Source organism: Pseudopodoces humilis, chromosome 9 (genome assembly GCF_049639895.1).
Source record: "Pseudopodoces humilis isolate 2021_Gansu_Grassland_sample_001 chromosome 9, ASM4963989v1, whole genome shotgun sequence".
Lineage (NCBI taxonomy): Eukaryota > Metazoa > Chordata > Aves > Passeriformes > Paridae > Pseudopodoces > Pseudopodoces humilis.
In genome coordinates, this window is record NC_142208.1 from 7,497,793 (window position 1) to 7,520,243 (window position 22,451).

The following is a 22,451-nucleotide window of genomic DNA, read 5'->3' on the forward strand; positions in this document are numbered from 1 at the left end:
GGGTAGAGGTAGCAGCAGAGCTGTCACGCTGAACATGGCCGGGGTATAGGCTGGTGCTCGATGAGTGCTCAGTCAGCTTCTGCAACAGCCTTTGCAGTTTGGAGGGTGAATATCGCAGGTGGCTGAACTTGTACGATTTGACAACTACCTTGCCTTATGTCTGACAGCGCTGGACGTGCCATGCACACGGATCCGGGCCAGGGCTGTGATGAGAGGGCCTCTAAAGGCAGTGGGTGCGCTGATACACGAGTGAGTTGTCTCTCCCCTGAGCTGGCATGCTGGGGTTGCAGTGCTGCATGTGTGCTGCTTGCATCGCTGTCTGCAGCGCAAGTTTGCGGCCTTTCTGCATCGCTGGTGGCGGAAGCCAGCTCCCATCCCCGTCCTGCAGCCGTTCCGCTGCCTTGGGGTCCCGGGCAGGTTCCGAGCCCCGGCGGTGTGCCCGGGGGAGCCCGGCCCTGCGGATGCAAGGAGCGGGGGATGGCGGTAGGGGGGTCACCGTGCCTCGGGGCCAGGCCCTCGCTGAGACCGGCGTGGCTGCGCTGGGGACGGGCAGGGGCAGCGGCGGGACACCGCGGGGAGCGCCCTGCTCGGGCCACGGGGGCGGCTCCCGCACGGCTCCGCCGCGCCGCCCGGCCCCAGGCTGGGGACGACCCTCGGCCAGGGACGCGTGTCCGCCTGTCCCCGGCGAGAGCCGGGCAGGGGGAGGCGGGGCGGGGGTCTGCCCGCGGAGCAGGGGCAGGGCAGGGCAGCGGTCCGCGGCGGAGGTGAGTCCGAGCCGAGCGGCCGCCCCGCCCGCCCGGAGGGGCGGGGGGTCGGGGCAGCCCCTCCGCGCCGGGGCTGCGGGCGGAGGCCGCGGCGGTGGCGGCCCCCGGCAGCCCCTCCCCCCCCCGCGTTACAACCGGTTCGTGCCGGCCGCGGCCCGCCCGCCGCGCCGCGATGCGGGGCTGCCCCGGCTCCCCGGGGGCGGCTCCGGGCCCCCGCCCCACGGGCCGCCCGCCCGCAGGTAACGGGGCCGGGGCCCCCGGGGGGACCCGCGCTTCGGGGGCGGGGGGCGCGGGGGAGGGGGGGGGGGGGGCGGCCGGGCGGGGCCCCCGCAGGGGCCGCTGTCCCCCGGTTCGGCCCGGCCCGGCCCCGCTCTGCGGCGGGAGCTGCCCCGGGGGCTGGGGCGGCAGGGCCGGGCCGGGGTTCAGGAGGGGTGCTCTGCGCGGTCTCCGGAAAGAGGCTTCGGGAAAAGGAGTAGGAGCGGATCGTGCCGCCGACCCGGGGCGAGCGCATCCCTTGCGGTGCCCCTCGACGACCACCCCCCTCCGTGTTGGCTGTGGTGCCTCCTGGTGTGCCCCGTTGGCATCCGGTGGGCAATGTTTGCGACATCAGCACCTACCGCGGGCACATGTCAGCGGGCGCCCGTCGCCATCGGTGCGTGCCCATTGCGGGAGACCACCAGCCCCCGTGTGTGCCCATTGCGGGCTCCCCGTGGCACCTCGGCGGCTGCGGCTGCCCCGAAGCGGGGCACCGTGGCTCGGACCGTGTGTGGCATCGGGACGGTGAGGACGACCTTCAGTCCCCTCCTGATGCGCGTCACTGCGCGGATGAGCGCTTCCCGTCGAAACTGGCCTGGAGGTGGAAGGCGTCAATGTGTAACGCGGGTCTGTGGGCTGTCCCCCGAGGGCGTGGGGAGAGACGAGGCGAGCCGGGGGCTATAAGAGACCATCCATCCCCACGGAGCCTCTGGCCAAGGGACACGGACGGACCGAGGGAACAGATGCCGAAGGGAACCCTCGCAGGTTGTGATGGTTAAGGAGGGACACATCGTGCTCTCGTTTTGCAGAGGAGACTTTGGTAAATTACGTTGGCTGGTGTTTTCTAGCAGCGCCGGCTCACATCTGCCTGCATGGATGCGTGCTAGTGTCCGACAGACGCTGAAGTTGTACTTTTGTTGGGGTGGGTGGGGGGTCCATCTGCTCTGGAGCAGTGAGGCTTTGGAAACAGGTAGGACTGGTTCTGCTGAGCTGACAGATTTGTACAAAGCTGACTGGTTTATGTGCTGCCCCACTGATGCTTCTTAATGTAAACTAATTTTGCACAGTAGAAAAACATTATTGTGTTGTTTGTAAGTTTTGTTCTGGTGTTTTGTTTTAAATTTCACACTTCTGTCATCCATCAGAAATAGAAGGAAACCTTGATACTGACAACTCTCTTGCTTGACTGACAGAACGGCAAGTAGAGAAATGTGAGAAGTACGCAGACCTGAATATTGAGAACTATAAATACATATATATTCTGTGTCACACAGGAAGCTACTGTAGTTAGAACATTGGTTAAAATCTGATGTCATGGAAGTACAGATGCATCTTTTAGTGAATTTAATATAGTGCTTATGCTGTTGCATCAGTACACGTGCAGGTGTTTGGATATGACAGGTATGCTAAAAGCAAGTATAATGCATCAGTCTCACACTCTAGGTGTTACTTACAAGCTAAGGGCAGCAGAAATTTCAGATGATAATTGCAAGAACTTGCCTGAAAAATAATTTACAAAGAAATTTACAAGAAATCTGATTCAGCTTAAAATGAGCGATGTTACTTTTCTGGCTGGTACCATTCTTGATTTGTAGCAGTGCCTTGCAAAACTTGACTAGTCCAGTGTTAATCACGCAGTGTTTCTGCTGACATCAGCTTCCTTTGCAGCCATATGCTGTTCACAGAAAGAAACACATTTCCCTGGGCTCCAGCTGCACAAAGAACTGGAAACAATCACATTGCTACTGTCTTTCTCAAGATTCCCTTTGCCACAGAGTAATACAAGTTGTTGTGCTGAGGGCTAATGTTTCAGTGGTACTCATGTTCTTTTTTTGTGCTCATCTGTCATCTTTAAGCCAAATTTTAAGATTTATAGGAAGGGAGTTCAGTATTGTGATAATAGTGCTCAGAGCAAAGCAAATTGCTGCAGCCAGACACTTCTCTCTTTCCACATTGACACTGTTGTTCAGTTTTTTCTCTAGGGTTTCTTTTTGTTGTGGTTGGTAAAGGCTTTCATCAAGCAGCTCTCTTCCTCTGATTCTTATTCGCAGTGAGTACAACTCACTGAAAAGCTTTTTCTCACAAAATTTCTAGTTACTGTTCAATTCTTTATTCTTCATGTCTATTTTTCAGTATTTTTAATTTAATTTGGCTTCCTGGAACAATATCTCTAGGCTTAGTGAACAGGAAGGTTTGTGAAACTGTTCCCACCTGAATCCTGAACCTTAAATAGCTATTTATCTGTTATCAGGATCAGCCAAGCCTTCCTGGATGGTTCTGAGAAAAAAACCCAAAACTATTGACTCCCCTCACTCCCTTCTGTGTAGGATTCTGCTTCTTCATTTTTGGTGTCCACATTTATCTTTACAGTTTGTGTCCTCCTTCTATGGAGACAGAGAATAGTAGAAGGCGCTTTGAATCCTTCCCAAGTGGATGCACAGATTTGATGTTCATGCAAGTGGAGGTTTAATTCTCACTATCAGTTCTTTTCCCTGCTACCGAGATATTACAGTACAACTTGCCACTTTAAGAGAAGAATTAAATAATGTGCCAATAGGAAGTGGATTGATATCCATGGTACCAGCAGTGCCTTGGTTGTCCAGGACATCTCTAACTATCATAGCAGAGGGCTCTGGGGAACAGGCTCCTCATGCAGGTCTGGCAGCTCCCTGCTCTCTGTGGCCTTGAGCCTTCAGGGGTCTTAGAATATATCTCAGTCTAAGTATCAGGCACATAGCAGTTTGAGGTTAAGGAATAACCTGGAAAAACAGGAAGGGAAGGAAAGGGAGGAGAAGGGAAGGGAAAGTCAGATCATTAAAAACAGACACTGGGATTTTATAGATCTGTTATTCCTCTGAGGATGATTTCTGAGGGGGGAAATGATGGTGTTTTTTGCTTGACATTTGTGGACTGTAAATGGTTTGGAACATTCAGAGAGTAGAGATGGTTTTGACGCCTAAAGCTTTGCTATTCGGCTAAAAGATGCAAAAGACATCTGTGATGCAAAATAGGAGTTGTCCAGATGTAGGAGGTCAGCACTTTTACTGCTGTAAATTTGGTGCAGTTGGGTAAATTAAATTATACTGTGCAGCATTGCAGCAGGTGACAAACTAATCCAGAGGTTCATAGTGTTTCTATTAGAAGAGACTACGTGATCTAAGACTACAAAAACTCTTTTCCTCTCCTGCCCAGTCCTTGCTTCCTTCCCATTAAATGTTTAGAATAGCAGAACTGAACTCAAGGGTTGTCTTCCTGCCAAATTTTAGGGCATTGATATAATGGAGATCAATATTACAGCTAAAATGTGTTTGTTTTCTAAAGTTTACTTTTTAAACAAATATGAGTTGGGGCTATTCACTGTCTACCTCCATTATTGTAGAATTTTTGTGAAAGCTTCCTCTCTTTGTCTCATTGTCTGCTTTTAAAGCTGTTACTTATTTCCACTATTTTATCCTCTAGGCAGGGACAAAACAAACCAAGTGATAATTACTTAATGCATGGAGAGATGCATAGGTCAGCTCTTGGGGACTGCAATCAAATAACTCAAATATTTCATGTAGAAATACGGGGATCCCTTTTTGTGTAAAGGATATTATAGGAAAGTGCCTATGACTTGTGTCTATCCCAGCTGCCACCCTTGCATCTCGCAGGATCAAGGGACACTCAACAGGCATTGGAGTGAGGAAGTCAGAGGTGAAACAAGTAACTTTGTAACAATTGTAACTGGAATGTTGTATCTTCAAGGACAGTCAGTATATTAACCTTGTAAATCACTCCCAAAGGACCCAGGATGTCAAGATGTATTTTACATTGGTAGGCGACGTTTTTGCTATTTGAGGGTTCAAGGCTGCTGTCAGATGTTAATTAATTGCAGGGGATCAGTACTTCTCCACTGAGATAACTTGTTTGCTTCTGAAGTTCCTCTGAGAAGATTTTAAAAAGAAGAAATTTCATGTGAAACCACCATTTTTTCAGAGTTGTGTTAACTGTTGCAGTGATACATTGGCTGAAAACTTGCTTTGTTCTTTTTCTGCAGGTAGTTGGCACATGAAGGTACATTTATAGGAAACTGACTCATCATCTGTGAGTATCTACCCTCAAAGTAACATTTAAGTGTATCTGTAAACTAGAACTCCCCTTTTTCATGTCTCCATGCAATTCCTCAAAATTTTATACTATAGTGTTTTTGTTAAGTTTTCCATGTAAATTCTTAATAAATGCCCAAGAAAAGGGTGTGAGGAACTCAAATGGGAATTCTGTTATTGTCTGCTTTTTTTCCCTGTTGCTTTCATAAAGCAGTATTTTTTTTTCCATTTCCTCTGGGTTCCTAAATCAAAAAGGCAGTGCAATACATTTATTTTTCTGCTTTGCCTCTTGGGAGTCTCCCAGAGCAGAGCTGTTACTGCAACAGTCTTAATGCTCAAGCTTCAGTGTGGAGATGGTCCTTGAGAATATTTCATGAAGAGAACAGGGTAAGATCTTACCTCTTTCTATCTTCCAGGGTGAAGGAAATAAAACTATTTAGAATCATATATTGAGTTAGTGGCAGAGCCAGGAGCAGAGCATGTGTTTTGTCATCATCACTTGGGCAGATTGCACCCTGTAGAGAGGGAGGGCAGGCTGGTTGTGTACACAGAGAGACTCCAAAGCAATGTAGCCTGGAAAACTGACTAAATTTGCTAAATTTTATAAGCATTGATCCCTACATTCACATGCTAGTTTTGAGAAGATGTGAGGGAGGTGTGTTACTTAAAGCCTTAGACACACAGGTGATGGATTGTGCCATGCAAAAGAGCAAGGTGGTATTTCTGGAGTCCAGGAAGTGATTGCCAGTTTGGGGAAGGTTCATGTATGCCAACTGCACAGAGGGCAGACGCTCTAACAGGTTATAGCAGATTTTTGTGTGCATGTTTGCTGCTGTCATGTCTTGGCATATAAGCCACACCTTTACACAGACTTAGAGCTCACTTCACTAAATATATTAGAAGTGATTTTTGGATGCAGCTCTCTACACATAGTTTTGTTGACAGAGCAGAGTACTTAACTGTTACTACTGCCAAAATGTCAGTTTTCCTCTTGATCTGCCCCTCCCAGAGTACACTATCTTGTGGCAAACACCAAATAAATGGCAAGACACTGTGCTGAGGAGGGAACTGAGTAGAGATTTTTTGCTCCTTTCTTGATATTCATGGTTTTAACAGCAGATGACTATGGAGCTCTTTTGTTGAACCGTGGCAGTTATTATTGCCTGAAGTTATCACAAAGCCTGTTTAGCACTCAGCAAATTAAATGCTTTTCTGTCATACAGTGCGGGTATATGTACAAATTGTTATGCTTTGGATGCTGTCTTTCTATTAGATAGCAGAGGTGCAAGTATGGCAGCTCCAGTTTCATTGCCTGTGTGCTGTGCTGCAGCTGTTCAAGAAGAATGGCTGAAGCCAGCCTCTGCCTGGATGTGCCCTTCTCTGCACAGCTCCCTTGTGTTTGCAGCCCGTGGTCAGTCACGTTTCTAATGCTCTGCTCTGTTTGGGTTTTGTTTGCACAGGTGCTGCCTCTGCCTCTGCACCCAGCTGACAAGATGGTATTTCGGAAGCCACCAGATGGTGGCTGGGGCTGGGTGATTGTTGTAGTTTCCTTCTTCACTCAGTTCCTGTGTTATGGATCACCGCTGGCGGTGGGAGTCTTGTATTTAGAGTGGCTGGATGCTTTTGGAGAAGGGAAAGGCAAGACTGCTTGGGTTGGATCGCTAGCAAATGGAATTGGATTGCTTGCCAGTAAGTGCAGAAGTAGTATCTATCTTAAACTGAAACGTTTCCAATTGATGCTTTCATCTGTGTGTGCTCTTGGAATTGCATCAAAGATAGCTGCAAATGAGGGTGCTGCATTTTTGTTTTAGGTCAAGATGGGTAAGAAGATTACATTTACAGTTTCGCTATGCATAATCCAGAGCAATATAATGATAAAAGAGCAATGAAAATATTCCCTTTAGAAAATTCAAAATTATTGTATTTGAATAAACTAGGAAAGCCACACTCTGGGAAGCTGAATGGTAATTTTGTTGATGCAATATTTTTTTTTTAAAATGAGACTTCAAGACTAACATTTACATTATTGTCTTAAAATCAGAGCAAACTGTTAGCCTGAAATGTTCAAGTGCTTTATGGAAAAAAGTCAATAAACTAGTTACTAATTTTTCAGCTCTAGCAATAAATCTACCAGTAAGAGTGGGTGAGGGCTCCTTTGCATTCTCTATTTGAGAAAAAACTCCCTTTGAAGGCTGGAAAGTTATGGGTAACAGTAGCATTAAATAAAGAAACTTTACTGGAAGCTTTTCTTTAGCAAGACATTGTCACTTGCAGAGTAACAGCAAAGTTTTAGGAAAATAAAACCTCACCTTGACATTTCCTAGGTTGTTGTTTTAATATCAGGTGCATGCATTTACTGGGTCATATCACTAACTTCTGTTTTTCAAAGATTCACCACAGGAACTATTGTCTATTTGCTGGATCTGGAAAAAAATGCTTGTCAGCATGGCAGCTGCTACAGGCAAAAACAATAACGTGGTTCAATGGACAAAATGCAGCTCAGGATCCTGAGGAAACTCTCCTCAAAAGAAAGTTGATGTTCCAATAGCAATACAGACCTGAATAAAGAATACTGCTTTGTATGGCCCTGGAACTGATCAAATACTGGTGTCACACCTGTGTTAGGGTTTTTAATCACTGGGCAGAAGACAAATGGGCAAAGGCAGGTGGATCACTAGCCACAAGAAGACTGTATTCAGTGTCAGGATATAAGTGGGTAAAGGACTGTCAATTGCTCTTCCATCATGCTTTTTTATTTTTCTGTGTTATGGGTATTAACTCCTGCTATAAGTTTATCAAGAGCTAAATAAACTTGAATGAAAGAGTGAAAATAAGGATAAGCAAGGTAATTACTGAAGGAGAAACTAGGCAGAAGGAAATTTCAAGAGAACTTGTAGGAGACCAGAAGTCTCTGGCTCTGTTAAGAGTCTCAGTCCCCTTTCCTTTATGTCAACACCATGCTAGTTTCCAGATTTTAGTGCTGTCTTGCTACTGTGAGCAATTCTCAGCAGTGTGCTTTGTAGCTGTGCTGGTTTTGGCTGGGGTAGAGTTCATTTTCTTCTCAGTGGCAGTGTTTTGGATATGTGCTGAATACAGAACTGACATATGTAGAGATGTTTTTCTTACTGGTGAGCAGGGCTAACAGAGCCAAAGTCTTTCCTGCTGTTCCGGCTGCCAGGCTGGTGAGGAGACTGGGGGTACACAGGACATCAGGAAGAGACACACCCAGGACAGGTCACCCCAAGTGACCAAAAGGATGGTCATGTCACATGCTCAGTATATAAACAGCGGGGAGAAGGAGGAAGGGAGAGAAATCTTCTGAGAGATGGCATTTGTCTTCCCAAGTCACATGTGATAGGGCCCTGCTCTCCTGAGATGGCTGAACACCTGCCCTACCATGCGGAGCAGTGAATGAGTTCCTTGGTTTGCTTTGCCTGCATGCAAACTGTGCTTTGCTTTCCCTATTAAACTGCCTTTATGTCAACCCAGGAGTTTTCCAGGTTTTACCCTTCTGAGTCTCCCCATTCCTGCTGGTGGGGGGGTGAGATAGTGGCTGCATAGGCTTGTTTATGGCTGGGGTTAAACCATGACAGCAGCAAATGGTAAGTCCTGTGATGAATGATACAAATCAAAGGTGCTTTTGTGACTGATATGGAATGATTAAATGATGGTTTGACAGGTTGGGAGGAATGCTGTCTGTCCATGTGATTCTATTCTTTCAGTTTGGTATTTAGAAGCTTAATAATAATTACCTTTTATGCCTTCAAAAGAAAGTACAGGAAGGGTCTTTTAATTACATTGATGTTATCAGAGTTGACTGAAGACAAATCCTGAAATGAAAGATCCCACTGTTTGTCAAGCTGGGATCTGATCCTAATGATAAATCTACTAAATTTCCTCCTTAAAGGTATGCAATGTTATGATACAAGTTGTTTAGTTTTAGTTTTCAGTTGATAAATAACATTATCTTTAAATGTTATATTTTGAAGTGACCCTTGATTAGTGTGATGGATGTCTAGAGAATGTAATCAAATTACTTCTAATTTTTTTCTTTAAAGCCTGTAACTTCGTACAGTCTTTTAGCCAAGACTTCCAAATTTTTAATTAAGGCTCTACTGGAGAGCCATTAAGACTCTTCTGTGAGCTTTCCTCAGCTTCACCTTTCTGAAGCTGTAGATGCCAGACTGGAAAAGGAATGACAATTATGATAGATTAGCAGCCACAGACAGGAAATAAATCAGTGTCCATTTTCTTTGGAAGACTTTTCTCATTGGTAGCACTGGCAATCACATTCACCAGCTTCCATAACAGAGAAAGTTAGGGCCAGTGACTCTGCTGTATTAGTACTGTAATTTCACCAAACCCAGGGAGAAATATATGGCATCTGGCACAGAAAAAGTTTCTCTGTTCTCTCCTCTTCCCTGTGTTCCTGTGGTCTGAAACATTTTTTAAGCAGCTGATGCCGGTGAACACTTTCATGTTTTTTCTGCATTGGTATCCTTTCTAAAATGTTTACTTCTGACTTATGTGAGAGCTAAACTTAGACTGGAGACATAGAAACCCAGTACAGCACCTTGTTTATCTGGATCCATTTCCTGGGCACCTGGTGTTCGATTTCTCTCCTTTTGCTCGCAGCACAGGCAGTGTTGCTAAGGCCAGTGTCCCGCCTGAGCTGGACCGTTCACCTCATCAGCTGGAAAGGGAACAGGGCAGGGATCTGGTTGAGCTCTTCCTCACAGGATGACTTGGGTTATGACTTTCTCTGATGAAACTTTACAGAGCAGTAGAAGAAATGTGCCTAGAACAGTGTTAGCAAGCATTAGTGTTATTGTAGAGGGCAGAGGTGAGAGCTCCTCTGCAGAATTAGGTGTTACAATATTGGTCAGGCTATGGCAGTTGTGGCACATGGCTCCAGGGCTTATTTGACAGGAAGAAATTGAAAAAGCTTGGTAGGTTTCCCTTACTAAAACAGGTCAGAGGAGGATATTTATATATATTCTTGAACATCATGTGTTTCTTCTACACCAAGTGTTCTTAATTTTGCATCCATTTGGAGCCTGAAATTAAATTTGATCCATGTTACACTTGTTAAAAGCAAAACAAAGACTTGGCGCCTGTAATTGGCACCACAGCTGTTTATATTAAGAATTGACTTCACAGTCCTTGGCACAGGAGAAGACACCAGCCATGTCTCCATTCCTACTTCCCTTCATTAGTGGAGGGAACAAAAGGAGGATTCTCTATTGAAAGGCATGCCTTGATAATTTGATGGAATGTTTCTGCTGATCTGAGGCATTCAGTGCTAGATGTTTAAAAAGCTTAATTTTGTGTTTTCAAGCAACAGTTTTACTACTCTATAACTGCTTTTTCATCATCTACATATTTTTGGACAGAAACCTCACACAGACATTACTTCCACTTCCACACATACAACTTCCACTGTAAAGTATGGAAGCTGTAAATAGCTTGTGCATAGGGGAGAAGGTGTCCCCAAGATTCCCCTGAAAAGAAGCCCAGTTCATATAACAACTTTTTTTAGATGGGAACTGTCTTTCCAATCAGTTGGGAGTGGGTTGCTGCCCAGTATGAAAAGCTTTTTTCTGATCTATATTCATATCCAAAGTACAGGCATTTGGAGGACATTATATTTATTATAACCAGGTTTTAGAAATGCACTTAATACACAAAAAATATTCTTGTATTCTGGCCACTGGATTTTACATGCAGTCCATGACCATTTTTTCTGCTCCACAGTTTCAACCAGCTCGGACAGATGCCCAGGTAGGGTGGGTCAGATTAATGCTGGTGGTAAGAAAAATAACTCAGTTGTCCAATATAGTTTGTTTAGGAAAAGGTTTTGTGTATGAGGTGAAAGAGGGAGAACCCTTGAGATTAGTGACTGGAGGGAGGGAGTGTTGTTTTGCAGGATTTTTTCACTTTATGTGAAAATATTGAGGAAAAAGGTTTTAGTTCTTGATATCCATAAAACAAAACAACTTTGTACTTGTCAGGAGGTCAGCACATTTCTGTAGGTTTAAGTTCCTGAGTGCAGCAGGTGGCTTGTTTTCATGTCTCAGGAAAGACTCACTGACACATCCAGGTCTCACTGAGGGTAAAGTATTTAATTCAAAATAATCTTAATAAAAATACCAATGTACAAATGATCCCTCCTAGGTGTTCTTCTTTGATCTCTCTGTATGAAGATCTTCTGTGAAAACCAATCTTCCTTCTGCTGCTGCTTCCTGTTTTGTCTGGAGATCTTGTTGACTGCTCCCCTGATAATTGTGTTGCTGACTGCGAGCCATGACAGGTTGTGTGCAGAGGAGCAGTGTCTGTTGCTGTGCTGAATCTTTCTTCCTAGAGTTAGCTGTCATTCCAATAAACTGTGCTGCTGTCTTTTTTTGATTGAGTTTGGTCTAGTTTTAAGATACATCATTTGGAAAGGAAAAAGCCCTAGGGATTTTATTTGTAAAAGAGGTAAATATTTATCAATGTCATCAAATATTGTACTGATTCCAGTGCTAACCCCTGGAGCTGCTGGCAAACTGAACAAAATGATGGCTTAAAAGCTAATTTTCATGCTTATTATTGAAGATTGCCACTGGGGGTTTTTTTATGTTGTTCATATTATGGTGGGAGTCAGCTAATGAAAACCCTTATGCTGCCTGAAGATCTGTTTCCTATGTGGCTGTATGCAGACTCCTGCATTCTTCAGAATGCCCACTTTCAGCAAAATCCACAGGGCAGGTCAGTCCCACTCTGTGAAAGCTGGATTTTTACTAGAATTTACTGCCTTGAATCTGTTGTGCTTCAAATACCTGTAAAGAATAACAAGTTTGTGTACAGTCAACTCCTGTGCAAATACCATGGAAATAACTGAAGGTGCTGTGCCTTGTGGGAAAAAAATGCCAGTGCCAGGAAACAGAGAAAGAGAAGCAGTGCAAGGAGGCAGGAAAGGACAAAGATGCTGGCTGTCAGGGGAATTTTCTTTTGTGACTCATTTTCTAACAGTGTGAAAGTCGTGCCTAGTGTGAAGATGGAGCTGTTTTTCTGCTCAACTCAGAGACCTATAATAACTATATTAGTGCTAACACTGGCGCTCCTTCTTATAAACAGAGCTGTTGCGGAGTTGCCAGATGTCTTGCTGTGTGAGATGTTAGATTAATACTGAGCTTACAGGTCCTTCAGTTTTGTGCAGGTTGTTTTCCATGTTAGAGCAAAAAGATCTCTTTGTACTCTTTGTTCTCCGTTGGGATTTTGTAAGTGGGAGAAGCTAGAAGAGCCTCTCGTTGGGCCTTGTCAGGGATGCTTTTGGTCACGTTCCAGTGGAGATGTCATTGTCAGGTTATGAAGCCACATCTTTCAGCTCTGTGTCTCTCTTGTTCTGGCTTGGGGTCAGAGAGTCCAGTTCACCTCAGATGCTTTAGTGGGGGTCAGTGATGTCTGTTCTAGCACCACCACCCCAGACTGGACAGAGACCATCTGAAAGAAACTGTGTCAAAATATAGACAGCAGGTGGAAGGGAAATGCTATTTGTTGTAGCAAGGTAGTAGGTCAGAAACAAAGAATAGAAAGAATGCACATTCCTCTGTTTAATTGCATTATGTTAACACTACCTTTGGTTCTTTTAGTGTTGAAGAAGTCCTTATATAATACAGAGTTGATCCTTTGTTCATTTTTAAATCCTGTGGTTTTAGGAAACATACCAATCTTAGTTTGCCAGTTCCAGTAATTAATTCAAAGAATCAGCAACAATCTAATGCTCTCAGCTTTTGTTCTCAGCATGTTACTCTGCCCAGGTTATGCTGGCCAGCTTTCATTCCCACAGCATGCTGACTCTTGAGAAGCAGCAAGTGCTTAGATCTTCCTTCTTCATTGCTTCCAAAATCCAATTAAACCTTTCTTTCCTGGAATATTTTCTTGATTCCTCTGTAACTCTGACTCTTTGCCTGGATAAGCCCCAGCTCAGACTCACCCCCCTTCGTGTTCCCTGGGCAGATAGTTCTAATGTAGGGCAAAAGTTCTGGCCTGCCTTGTCTTTGAGGATCATTTCACCTTCTGACGAATCTCTGCTCCTGCCTGCCAGAACTGCTTGTCCCGTGGCCGGCAACCACAGGAAAACCTTGCCTACATTCCCAGCTGCTTGCTCCTGTCTACAAACCTAGGCAAGCACCATCCTCAGGCTCCAACTTTTTACCTCATATCACCTTTTTGGGCTCACCTCCCATCTGCTGGGAATCTCAGTTACATGAGTCAGGGAGCACTAACCTGGACAAATGGCAGACTCCAAAATTACTGCTTTTGCAGATTGAATCTACCACGGTGTGTGCGTGTGTATCACTTCAAATGAGATGTAAGTGTTGTGAGGTGGTTTTGTTTGTATTAAATAATGACATTCATCTGTGTATCTAACTTCTAGTCTCAGAGTTGCTGAGTTTAGAAATGGGGCTAATATCTAAGTTTACGTATGAAGGTTTGAAACTGCAGGGTTTCAGTTAAGTTGTCTTTGCAAGCCAAGTCCCTTGCTGGTTGATTATTTATGCAGGGCACCAAGCTTGCACACTACTTTAGACTAGAAGGTGTATTCCAGGTCACACAACTGAAAATAAGTGCTTGTTCTATGATTCCTGTGAGGAGAGAACTGGCTGAGTAGAGGCAGGTTATGAATTCTGCCTCACTTTGTTCTTGCTTTGAAGAACTAAGAGAACTAAGAACTGAGAAATATTGGGGAGTAACCCCTCATGAACCTGAATGTTGGTCTGGCTGCTCCCACTAAGTGACTTTTATTTTCTGTAGTTTTACAGGAGAAGTGGAGATAGGTAGTGAAGGGTTCTTTGGTAGGACACCTGACTAGCGGATTTTTAACTTCTTTGAAAATCAGGGAAGAGTGGTGTTTGTCCTTGTCTGGTATACCAGCAGATATTCCCTCTGTGTAAGCACCAGGTGGCATTCTTACCATAACTATGATCCCAAGTTACTGTTTTCCTATTTCAGTCTTATAAATTGCATATCAAGATGAATACAGATACTGCATTTTTGAAACACAGTTTTTGTGCTCTGTCAAAAAATACCTGTTTGCTTAAGGCCAGGCTGATGATCTACCTTGGCTTCATATCTCAAGATTAAGATTCTTTTCAGAACCTTTGTACACCTTGGTTGTGTGGTGACAGTGTTACAGTCCAGTATGTTTTGTATCTTCCTATGTGTAAGGAACGTTTCACTTGCTCTTTCTCTCCCAGGCCAAGGACCCTTTCATGGCCTTAGTGTTCAGTTTCTTCTTGAGAAAAATTTTGCAAGCCTGACCTTTAATATTTTTATAACTGACTGCTTTTAGAGAACCCTGTGAAGATGAATACTCTGAATCATTATCTAATATAATTATACATTTAAATAGTTGTAATAAGAAACATTTCTACAGATTGATATGATTGATACTTTTTAAGAAGTTCTTCCTGGTGCTGGTGTTTACTAGGAATGTTTTTCCTGTTTTTTTCCTCTAGGTCCTGTCTGCAGTATATGTGTATCATCTTTTGGAGCAAGACCAGTAGCTATCTTCAGTGGCTTTATGGTGGCTGGGGGCCTCATGATGAGCAGTTTTGCACCTAACATATACTTCCTATATGTTTCATATGGGATAGTTGTTGGTAAGAAACACCTTCCCTTAATTTGAGACTTAGTCTACATTATTTTGAGTCTTGGTTTATGAATACAAAATGGAAAACTGATTTGCAGAGGCAGTGGTAGTCTAGGACTTGATTTTTCAAGGAATACTTTCCTTTTGGGCAGGGAGGGATGTTGCATGGGCTGGCTGTTACCATGCATTAAAAGATAAAAACAATGTAAATGTTCATGAGGGTTTGAAAACAATTTGTCCTCTGTTGACAGGATTGTTAGAGATTGAGAAACTGAGGTTTTACTGGAATTGAACAGGTCTTCTGCTGGCATGAAATCCCAATCTTAAAGGAGTAATATCTCATCTGGATTTTTGTCACATCCTCATTCTAATTTGATAAATTAGAGATCATTAGGGAGCAATGTTGTTCTCCATGTAACCTGACTGAACATAAAATGCTGTGCTAGAGGCATGAAAACGCTGTTCTGGCAGGTGATGACCTGCCCCTCTGTGCTGCTATGGGTGGCTTATCAAATTAACTGTGTCAGGCACTTGGGCACCTCGCTGGCCAGCGGGGCCCCGGCGTCGTGCTGGCCGGGCACAGTGCCATGAGGAGGCAGCTCTGCCCAGCTCTGGGGCCAGCCCTGGGCTCAGAGCCCTGTATCCCTTCCACAGAGCACAGAACTTGGCTGGGGAGCTGCTCAAACCCAGCCTGCTCCATCCAGGCTCAGCAGCCAGGGATGGTCAGGGGAAGGGAGGTGGGACTGTGCAGGCAGCCTGATTGCCCTGTGCTGAGCCAGAGTCAAAAGGTACCTCAGTAACTAGGGCACACAATGGCAACACCTTCGGGGTAACAAAGGGACATTAATTTTAATTAAAAGGATGTAGTATGTTTTGTATCTAACTCTTTTTATCCAGGTCTTGGATGTGGCCTTTTGTATACTGCAACAGTTACCATCACGTGCCAGTATTTTGACAAACGCAGAGGCCTTGCACTGGGTCTGATTTCAACAGGTAGGACTTTTAATTGTCATTCTCTCCAGCTTCTCAACTCTGATACAACCACTGTTACCCTGGCAATAAAAACCAGAAGGTTATGTTTTTCTCAGTTACTTCTCAGTAACTTAAGAAAATTACTAGTTTCTTAAATCAAAATATCAGTATCAATGAAGAGAAAAACTCAGGCTTCAGATAAAACAGTAACTACACTTGCAGGTTTGTACTATGGGTGATCAATATGGATGAGGAAAGGATTTTCACTGAAGTGAAAGCAGAGTCATGTAGCTTGGGCCGTGTGCCATGGGTAATGAGGGGAAACATTTCCAAGAGTCCTCTTTTTCTCTTTATTCTTACCCAGGATCAGAGGCAAGAAAGAGATTGGAGATGCAGGGTACAAATGCTGCATCACCACTACCTCACATTGGCTGTACCTTTACACTTTTTGATGGCCCAAGTAGGAGCCAACAGATGGCTGTTGTCCCATGCCTTGCTTTCTGTGTGCCATGGAGTGTCTGCTCTGACCTCTTTACTTGAGTAGATGTCACTGAGGAGATGCAGGATTAGTACAGCCAGTGTTGTGAGATACTAATACCACATCCACACAAGCTGAGTAAAGAGGATCTTCTGCAGATATGTTTCCTGGGATCATTTTCAGTGGTTTTGTTTTGGATTCCACGTAGGTTGCCTTAAAGCCTGATCTTATTGTGCCCTGGTTAATTTTAGTACCTGGAAGGCAAAACAGGCATGGATTTTGTAATTGATTTTTCCTGTGTTTAGCACAAAAGTATATAAATGGCTTTAATATAACCTAGAGACAATCTTCAGTAAATAATTTTAAAGTTTGTCATTAAATTGACTTGAAAACCAAAGTTCTGTGTTTGTGAGAGGACATCCACTAGTTAAAATGGATAAGCGCTCACTTCAACCATGAGCCTTTTCTTTAAATTGCTGGGATTGCATTAAACACTTGTGTTCATAGTAATTTCTCACTCTTCAGTGTTTTCTTCTGAATGGCCAAATTTCTCAAATGCATGTTTGGTCCATTCAGAAATGCCTTTGGAGTAAACTCCTACCAGGCAAACCCTGCTCCTTAAACACCTGGCAGTCAAGGGCTGCTTTTAGGAGGCACGTTGAAGTGAACTCCTGGTCTGTTTGTGCCTGGGAGGAGGAAGGTGACAGCAAAGAGAAGAAAGGGCAAAATGTTAGAGTGGGAAATTCTAGCTGTGCTAACTGGAAATGGTACCTGAAGGGATATATGTGTATGAGTGAAGGGCAGAAGGGTGGTTTAATAGTTCTTTGATGTTTTTAATCAAAGATTATGGTATTGATATGGTAAAGATATGGTATTGATCCTGCTTGTTTATAAAGTGTCTGCTAGTGTTACTTGTCACAAATTGTTCAGATATTTTGAGATTTTTTTTTTTTATTTAGTGGCTACTCAATAAAGAAACTGTAACTTCAGGAGGGATGATGACTTACCAGTTCATCAAACTTGGGAGAGTGGAGCACAAATGAATTACCATTCCTGTGGTAGTGTCTTCATAGCTGCTGAATTGTGGAATTTTGTTAGAGTTGGAGAATGGTCTTGGTTTAAATCAAACTTATTTTTCTTTTATAGGCTCAAGTGTTGGACTCTTTATATATGCAGCACTGCAAAGAGAGCTTATTGAGCTGTATGGACTGGATGGGTGTCTGCTAATAGTTGGTGCCCTGTCTCTAAATATATTAGCATGTGGCAGTCTAATGAGACCTTTGGAATCGTCCAGTTCTCCTCCACCAGATAAAATGTGTTTAGACAAAGTCCCAGATCAATATTTTGTTTACCATGAAAAGACTGTTGAAGAAAATATTAGCATCCTTGAAAAGGGCTATATTGATGAAAAAAGTGTGAACAATGTGCCTGATTGCAAACAGGATAGCATTTTGAATAAAAATGTATTGAGCTCAATAAACATAAATGAGAAAGACACTTACAAAAAGAAAGTTGTGGAACAGACAAACTTCTGCAAGCAACTCGCCAAAAGGAAGTGGCAGCTCTATTTGACCTACTGGAAGGAGACCGTGGTTCTTTTCAAGAACAAAGTATTTTCAGCTCTCTTTGTTGCTATCTTGCTCTTTGATATTGGTGGATTTCCTCCTTCTCTGCTCATGGAAGATGTAGCAAGAAGTGCAAACATTAGTGAGGATGACTATTATATGCCCCTTATTTCCATTATTGGCATTATGACAACTGTTGGCAAACTTATTTTAGGAATACTGGCAGATTTTAAGTGGGTTAACACTTTATATCTCTATGTAACTACCTTATTAATGACAGGAGTGGCCTTGTTTGCAATTCCATTTGCCAAAAGTTACCTTACATTAGCGATGCTTTCTGGGATTTTGGGTTTTCTGACTGGGAACTGGTCAATTTTTCCGTATGTAACAACAAAGACTGTGGGGATTGAGAAACTGACTCATGCCTATGGGATATTGATGTTCTTCGCTGGACTTGGAAATAGCCTTGGACCACCAATTGTAGGTAAGGGCAAGATGGACAGTATAAACTGAACATGAGCTTGTCACAACCAGACAGAATGCTTTTGCATATAATGCAATAATAATAATAATAGTAATGGAATGATGAAATCAAAATCTGCAGCAAAAAATAAAGGCTGTTTGGCTGATTGTGTTTATAATATGGCTTTGAGGAAAAACACATTTAATGTCTAAGTGGTCAAACAGTATTTTAGGTTAGGCCTATTTAATTTCATTTTATTTTGTTGTTGGAGGTTTTTTAATTTATATGTTGTTTCTCTACATTATCAGTGCTGTGTTACATTTCACTGATGTGCTTGTCTTATCCCCACCCTCAGGTTGGTTTTACGACTGGACGCAGGAGTACGATACTGCTTTCTATTTCAGTGGCTTTTGTGTCCTGCTGGGTGGATTTCTCCTGCTGTTGGCAGCGCTGCCCTGCTGGAATGCCTGCACCAATCAGAGCTCCAAACTGCCTCCAAATACTTACTCCTATAAAGTTGCATCTAACACTTAGGTGACAACTGGAAAACACTTTGCGCCTTTTTATATTATATAGCAAAGTATTTTAGTAATTTTCCACTTATTTATGAAACCCACAAATCCTCTTTCCACTAGAAAAATTCCATTGTTGCTTGTTCAGTTCCTTTTTCTTCTTTTATTTCTATTTTTTAATGCTGTTTTTAAAAACAGTCTGATTTTGTGTACTATGCACCATGTTTTCAGCCTTTGTCTACTGTAATTTCCTTTCACCCTGTAAAGGGGATGTTCTGCTGTATTATCAGCTGTACATTTATTTTAAGGGGGGTTGGTATGGAGGGGTGAACACTTTGAAGCAAAAATGAAGGCCTGCTCTTTATAGGAGAAGGCTGGCATTTCTGCCACCTTCTATAGGTCTCAAAGTTGCACAATTAGGCTTTACAAAATAAGAATTTGCCTTACTAAAATGTAATACTATGGCAAGGCGTTTTTAACATCATGCTTAGACTTTCTTGTCTTTTTAAAGTTTCTCCAATTTATGATTAAGTGCCAATTGTGGGAGGGAGAAGAGAGGAAACAAAATCAACCTTGTGTTGCATTGTATAACTGAAGTGAACATTATGATGAAAGTAAAGATCCTTATTACCACTGCGACTAAGAACCATGTTTATAAATATTGCACATTTTGTGAAGCCTGTTTATAAAACTGAACCAAAACCTTTTAAACCAAGGAATAAATGTGATTGTTGAAACCTCAAAAGAAATGCTGACTTGGTTATGCAAGTTCATAATCTTTATATTGAGGTTGGAATGATCCTCACTGAAGCCCACAGGTGAATGTTTCTAAGTGAGGCACCCATAGTCTGGTGGTCCTGGGGGCCTCTTGTTACACAGCCACAGTTCAGTAGATTGAAGCTGCTGCAGAAAGCTTAATAGTAGGGCTTTTAACAAGGTAGACCTGATTAAAAAGGGAAAATTTGACAGCAATGTCATCTCTGCTGTCCTTTTTTGGAATGGATATAGCAAGGAGAAAAGTCAGCAATGGAGAGCAAAAAAAAACACATGGAGAAGGGTTAGCAGGAGAGGTTCAGAGAAAGCTGATGGGGAAAGACTTGCAACACTTGAACACCAAACAAGCCAGTGAAGAGAGAGCCCTTGAAACCTCTTGCCTCTCTAGCTACAGACTACCCCTGTGTGCACATTGGGTTTTGCTGGCATGACTGGGGGGAGCACTGTGTGATGATGAAGCCTTTCCTGAACCAGGCAGGTGCTCCAGCAAAGGCAGAGTGACTCGGCTGGCTCTGCACTGCCCTGTGTGCCTTGTGCAATGGCTTTTGCTTATAGGGCTGCTCTCATGCCAAGGTTGTGTCTGGTTGTCGTGCACAGCAGTGACAGAAATCTATCCATGGCTGGCATGTCTATGCACTTTGGCTTCTTGCTGTAGATTTGACCTTTAGTGGAACATGTTGCAGGGCTTGGGTGAGGTGGAAGTTCTGAATCCTGAGTTACATCCTGCATGGCTACCTGCAAATGCCCAAGTAGTTTTCAGCTGTGCTATGGGTTTCAAATGTCTAATATGATTCTGGCTCATTAATAATTCTCAAGATAAAAGCCAGGAATATAACGAGCAACCTGTATTGTCGAAGTGCTGTGCACGGAGTTACTGTGTTTGCACACCTCATTAAGCAAGAGGGACGCAACATCTAAGTGGGGCAGACCTACATGCAAGTAATGTTCTCTCACCTGGTCCAAGGCAGGAAAATCCAGCTTGGCTTCAAACAGTTTTTGGTGACTTTCTGGGATTCACTTATGTTTGTTTTAAAACATGACAAAGATGCAGTTAGTTTGTGTCTCTATCTTTTTTCCCTTCCATTTGTCATCTGAGTATAACTACTGTGTGGGTTTTCTTCCTGGATTGCTTATTCAGCACATTTGGAAAGAATATTGAGTATTCTGGATAGTCATAAATGTAACTGCAGTCCTAAATTGGAGTCCTGGGTATCTGATGTGGATTTGCACCCATTTTATGTGCTCTTATGACGGCTGTGGTTGTATTTCACCATGTGTATATGAAAGTAATACCATGTTTTACACATCTTAAAGAAACTGTGGGGATATCCTGGGTATGATCAGGACATGTATGCCTTCAGATTCATCTTTTAAAAGCTCATTTCCTGCCAACAATACATTCTGAGTTCTTTAAATATGAAACTGATGTTAAATTAGTCGGTCTGAAAAAACTCAGCTGAAATTAATGCAAATGATTAGGTGGTATGTAGCACACTCTTGCAATGGAAATGGAGTCTATTATTAGGCAGCCTGATATGTGTGGAAATATGACTAGTGATCTGTAACAGTTTCCTGATGTAACCCTACCCAGCAGTGAGGAAAGAGCCCTGATTGTTGGAGAATTTTATTTGCCACTGCAAGCAATATGGGCTAGGACACCTTGCCCCAGCCAGCTGAGCACTGTGATTTTATTAATGTTGTCTTTAACTGGTAAACAAGAACCAAGATTTTAATGTTTTGAATTTTACTTTTCTAGTTTTGCAGGGTTCCTTTCCAAGAAACTATTTCCAGAGATGCTGCAACTTACATTTTATCTGAGAGCTTTTCCTTCTGTCTTCATGCTTCATTCAAATCATGAGCCCATAGGTTCAAATGTTTTTTAGAAGATGGAAGGACAGGTACAATGTGATAATCTATGCCTTATTTGCTTGAAAACAGGTCATCAACATTGACAGTGGGAGGGGTGGGTAAAGGTGGTAGATGTAGGTAAACAGTTTTGCCATGTGGAATTCTGGATTGTTCTGTGTTTTATAGTCCCTGACAAACAGATCTGGAACAGATGGAATGACATGCTTAAGTAATTACTCTTTATTGTATAAGAAAAAGTTATTGTTTATTGCATAAATTATTCAGTTTCTGTGGAGTCAGTCATTAATAGAATATTTATATTCTTATTTGCAGATCCTATGAAAGTTTATCGTAGTTGCTGAAACACAAGACAAATGAAACTGTGAAATATTACTAGATTTAAAGTGTACTCTGTGCCTTGCTGAATTGATGGGCTTTATCATTAGCTGCAGGAAGAGGTTACATTCCTTTGGTAGCTGTTAATTTGTCTACATCATGCTGATCCTGGATTCCTGCATCCAGCACTGACATTGAACAATGTGCTGAGTAAGGGCTATAAAAATTGATGGAGATGTTTGCATAGCATTAAACTGACATGGAGGTATTTTTTTTTATGGAGAGATATTTCACTTCTGGTCATTCAGGAGGATCTTTCACATATACATAGGGTGAATATGTTGGGCTGAGCATGGTACCAGCTGGATAAAAAATGGCAAAATTAGAAATAATACAGAAATACAGTTGAACAGGACAGAAAGCAGAAAAAGTTGATTCTTGTGAAACAGAATTTCTCAAACTCAGAGGACTCATTTCAGTGATGTCTTGCTGTAAACTCAATTAAGTTGAAGAGCCAAGTTAAAGACTTGTCAGTCTTCATACAAAAAACAGTGTTTAGAGATGTGTCAATATGCTCTCTGATTACCAAAATCCATTTAGAATTTTTTTTTTTTTAAGCTATTTGTTTTTTTAAATGTTGGCTTTTAAAGAACCAAAACAGTTCTGAGGTTATACACACGTGCTCAACCTGAACTGTGCTGTATCAGGTAATGAATTTTCTCAGCGCAGCTGCTGTTCCTGGTTTCTCACTTTCATGGCTCTGTG

At 43.0% G+C, this 22,451-nt stretch overlaps 1 protein-coding gene across 4 annotated transcripts; it reads left to right on the forward strand.

Annotated features, from left to right (window-relative positions):
• Nucleotides 1-711: 711 nt before the first annotated feature.
• SLC16A9 (solute carrier family 16 member 9) lies at nt 712-19,477 on the forward strand. Of its 4 annotated transcripts, none has more exons than XM_088059969.1 (7): nt 712-764; nt 5,056-5,102; nt 6,565-6,793; nt 14,605-14,748; nt 15,636-15,731; nt 17,335-18,237; nt 18,572-19,477. In XM_088059969.1, the coding sequence occupies exons 3-7, from the start codon at nt 6,598-6,600 to the stop codon at nt 18,748-18,750; spliced, it is 1,518 nt and encodes a 505-aa protein (XP_087916095.1). In that variant the 5' UTR covers nt 712-764; nt 5,056-5,102; nt 6,565-6,597; the 3' UTR covers nt 18,751-19,477. The 4 variants fall into 4 exon arrangements, with proteins under 4 accessions (XP_087916095.1, XP_087916094.1, XP_014105614.1 ...); XM_088059968.1 differs by lacking the exon at nt 712-764 and adding an exon at nt 933-1,003; XM_014250139.2 differs by lacking the exon at nt 712-764 and adding an exon at nt 1,482-1,839.
• The last annotated feature ends 2,974 nt before the right edge of the window (nt 19,478-22,451 follow it).

Coding starts and splice junctions, on each gene's coding strand:
- SLC16A9 (XM_088059969.1), top strand. CDS start 6,598: ATGGTATTTCGGAAGCCACCAGATGGTGGCTGGGGCTGGGTGATTGTT. Junction 6,794..14,604: donor TGGAATTGGATTGCTTGCCA/GTAAGTGCAGAA, acceptor TTTTTCCTCTAG/GTCCTGTCTGCAGTATATGT. Junction 15,732..17,334: donor ACTGGGTCTGATTTCAACAG/GTAGGACTTTTA, acceptor TTTCTTTTATAG/GCTCAAGTGTTGGACTCTTT.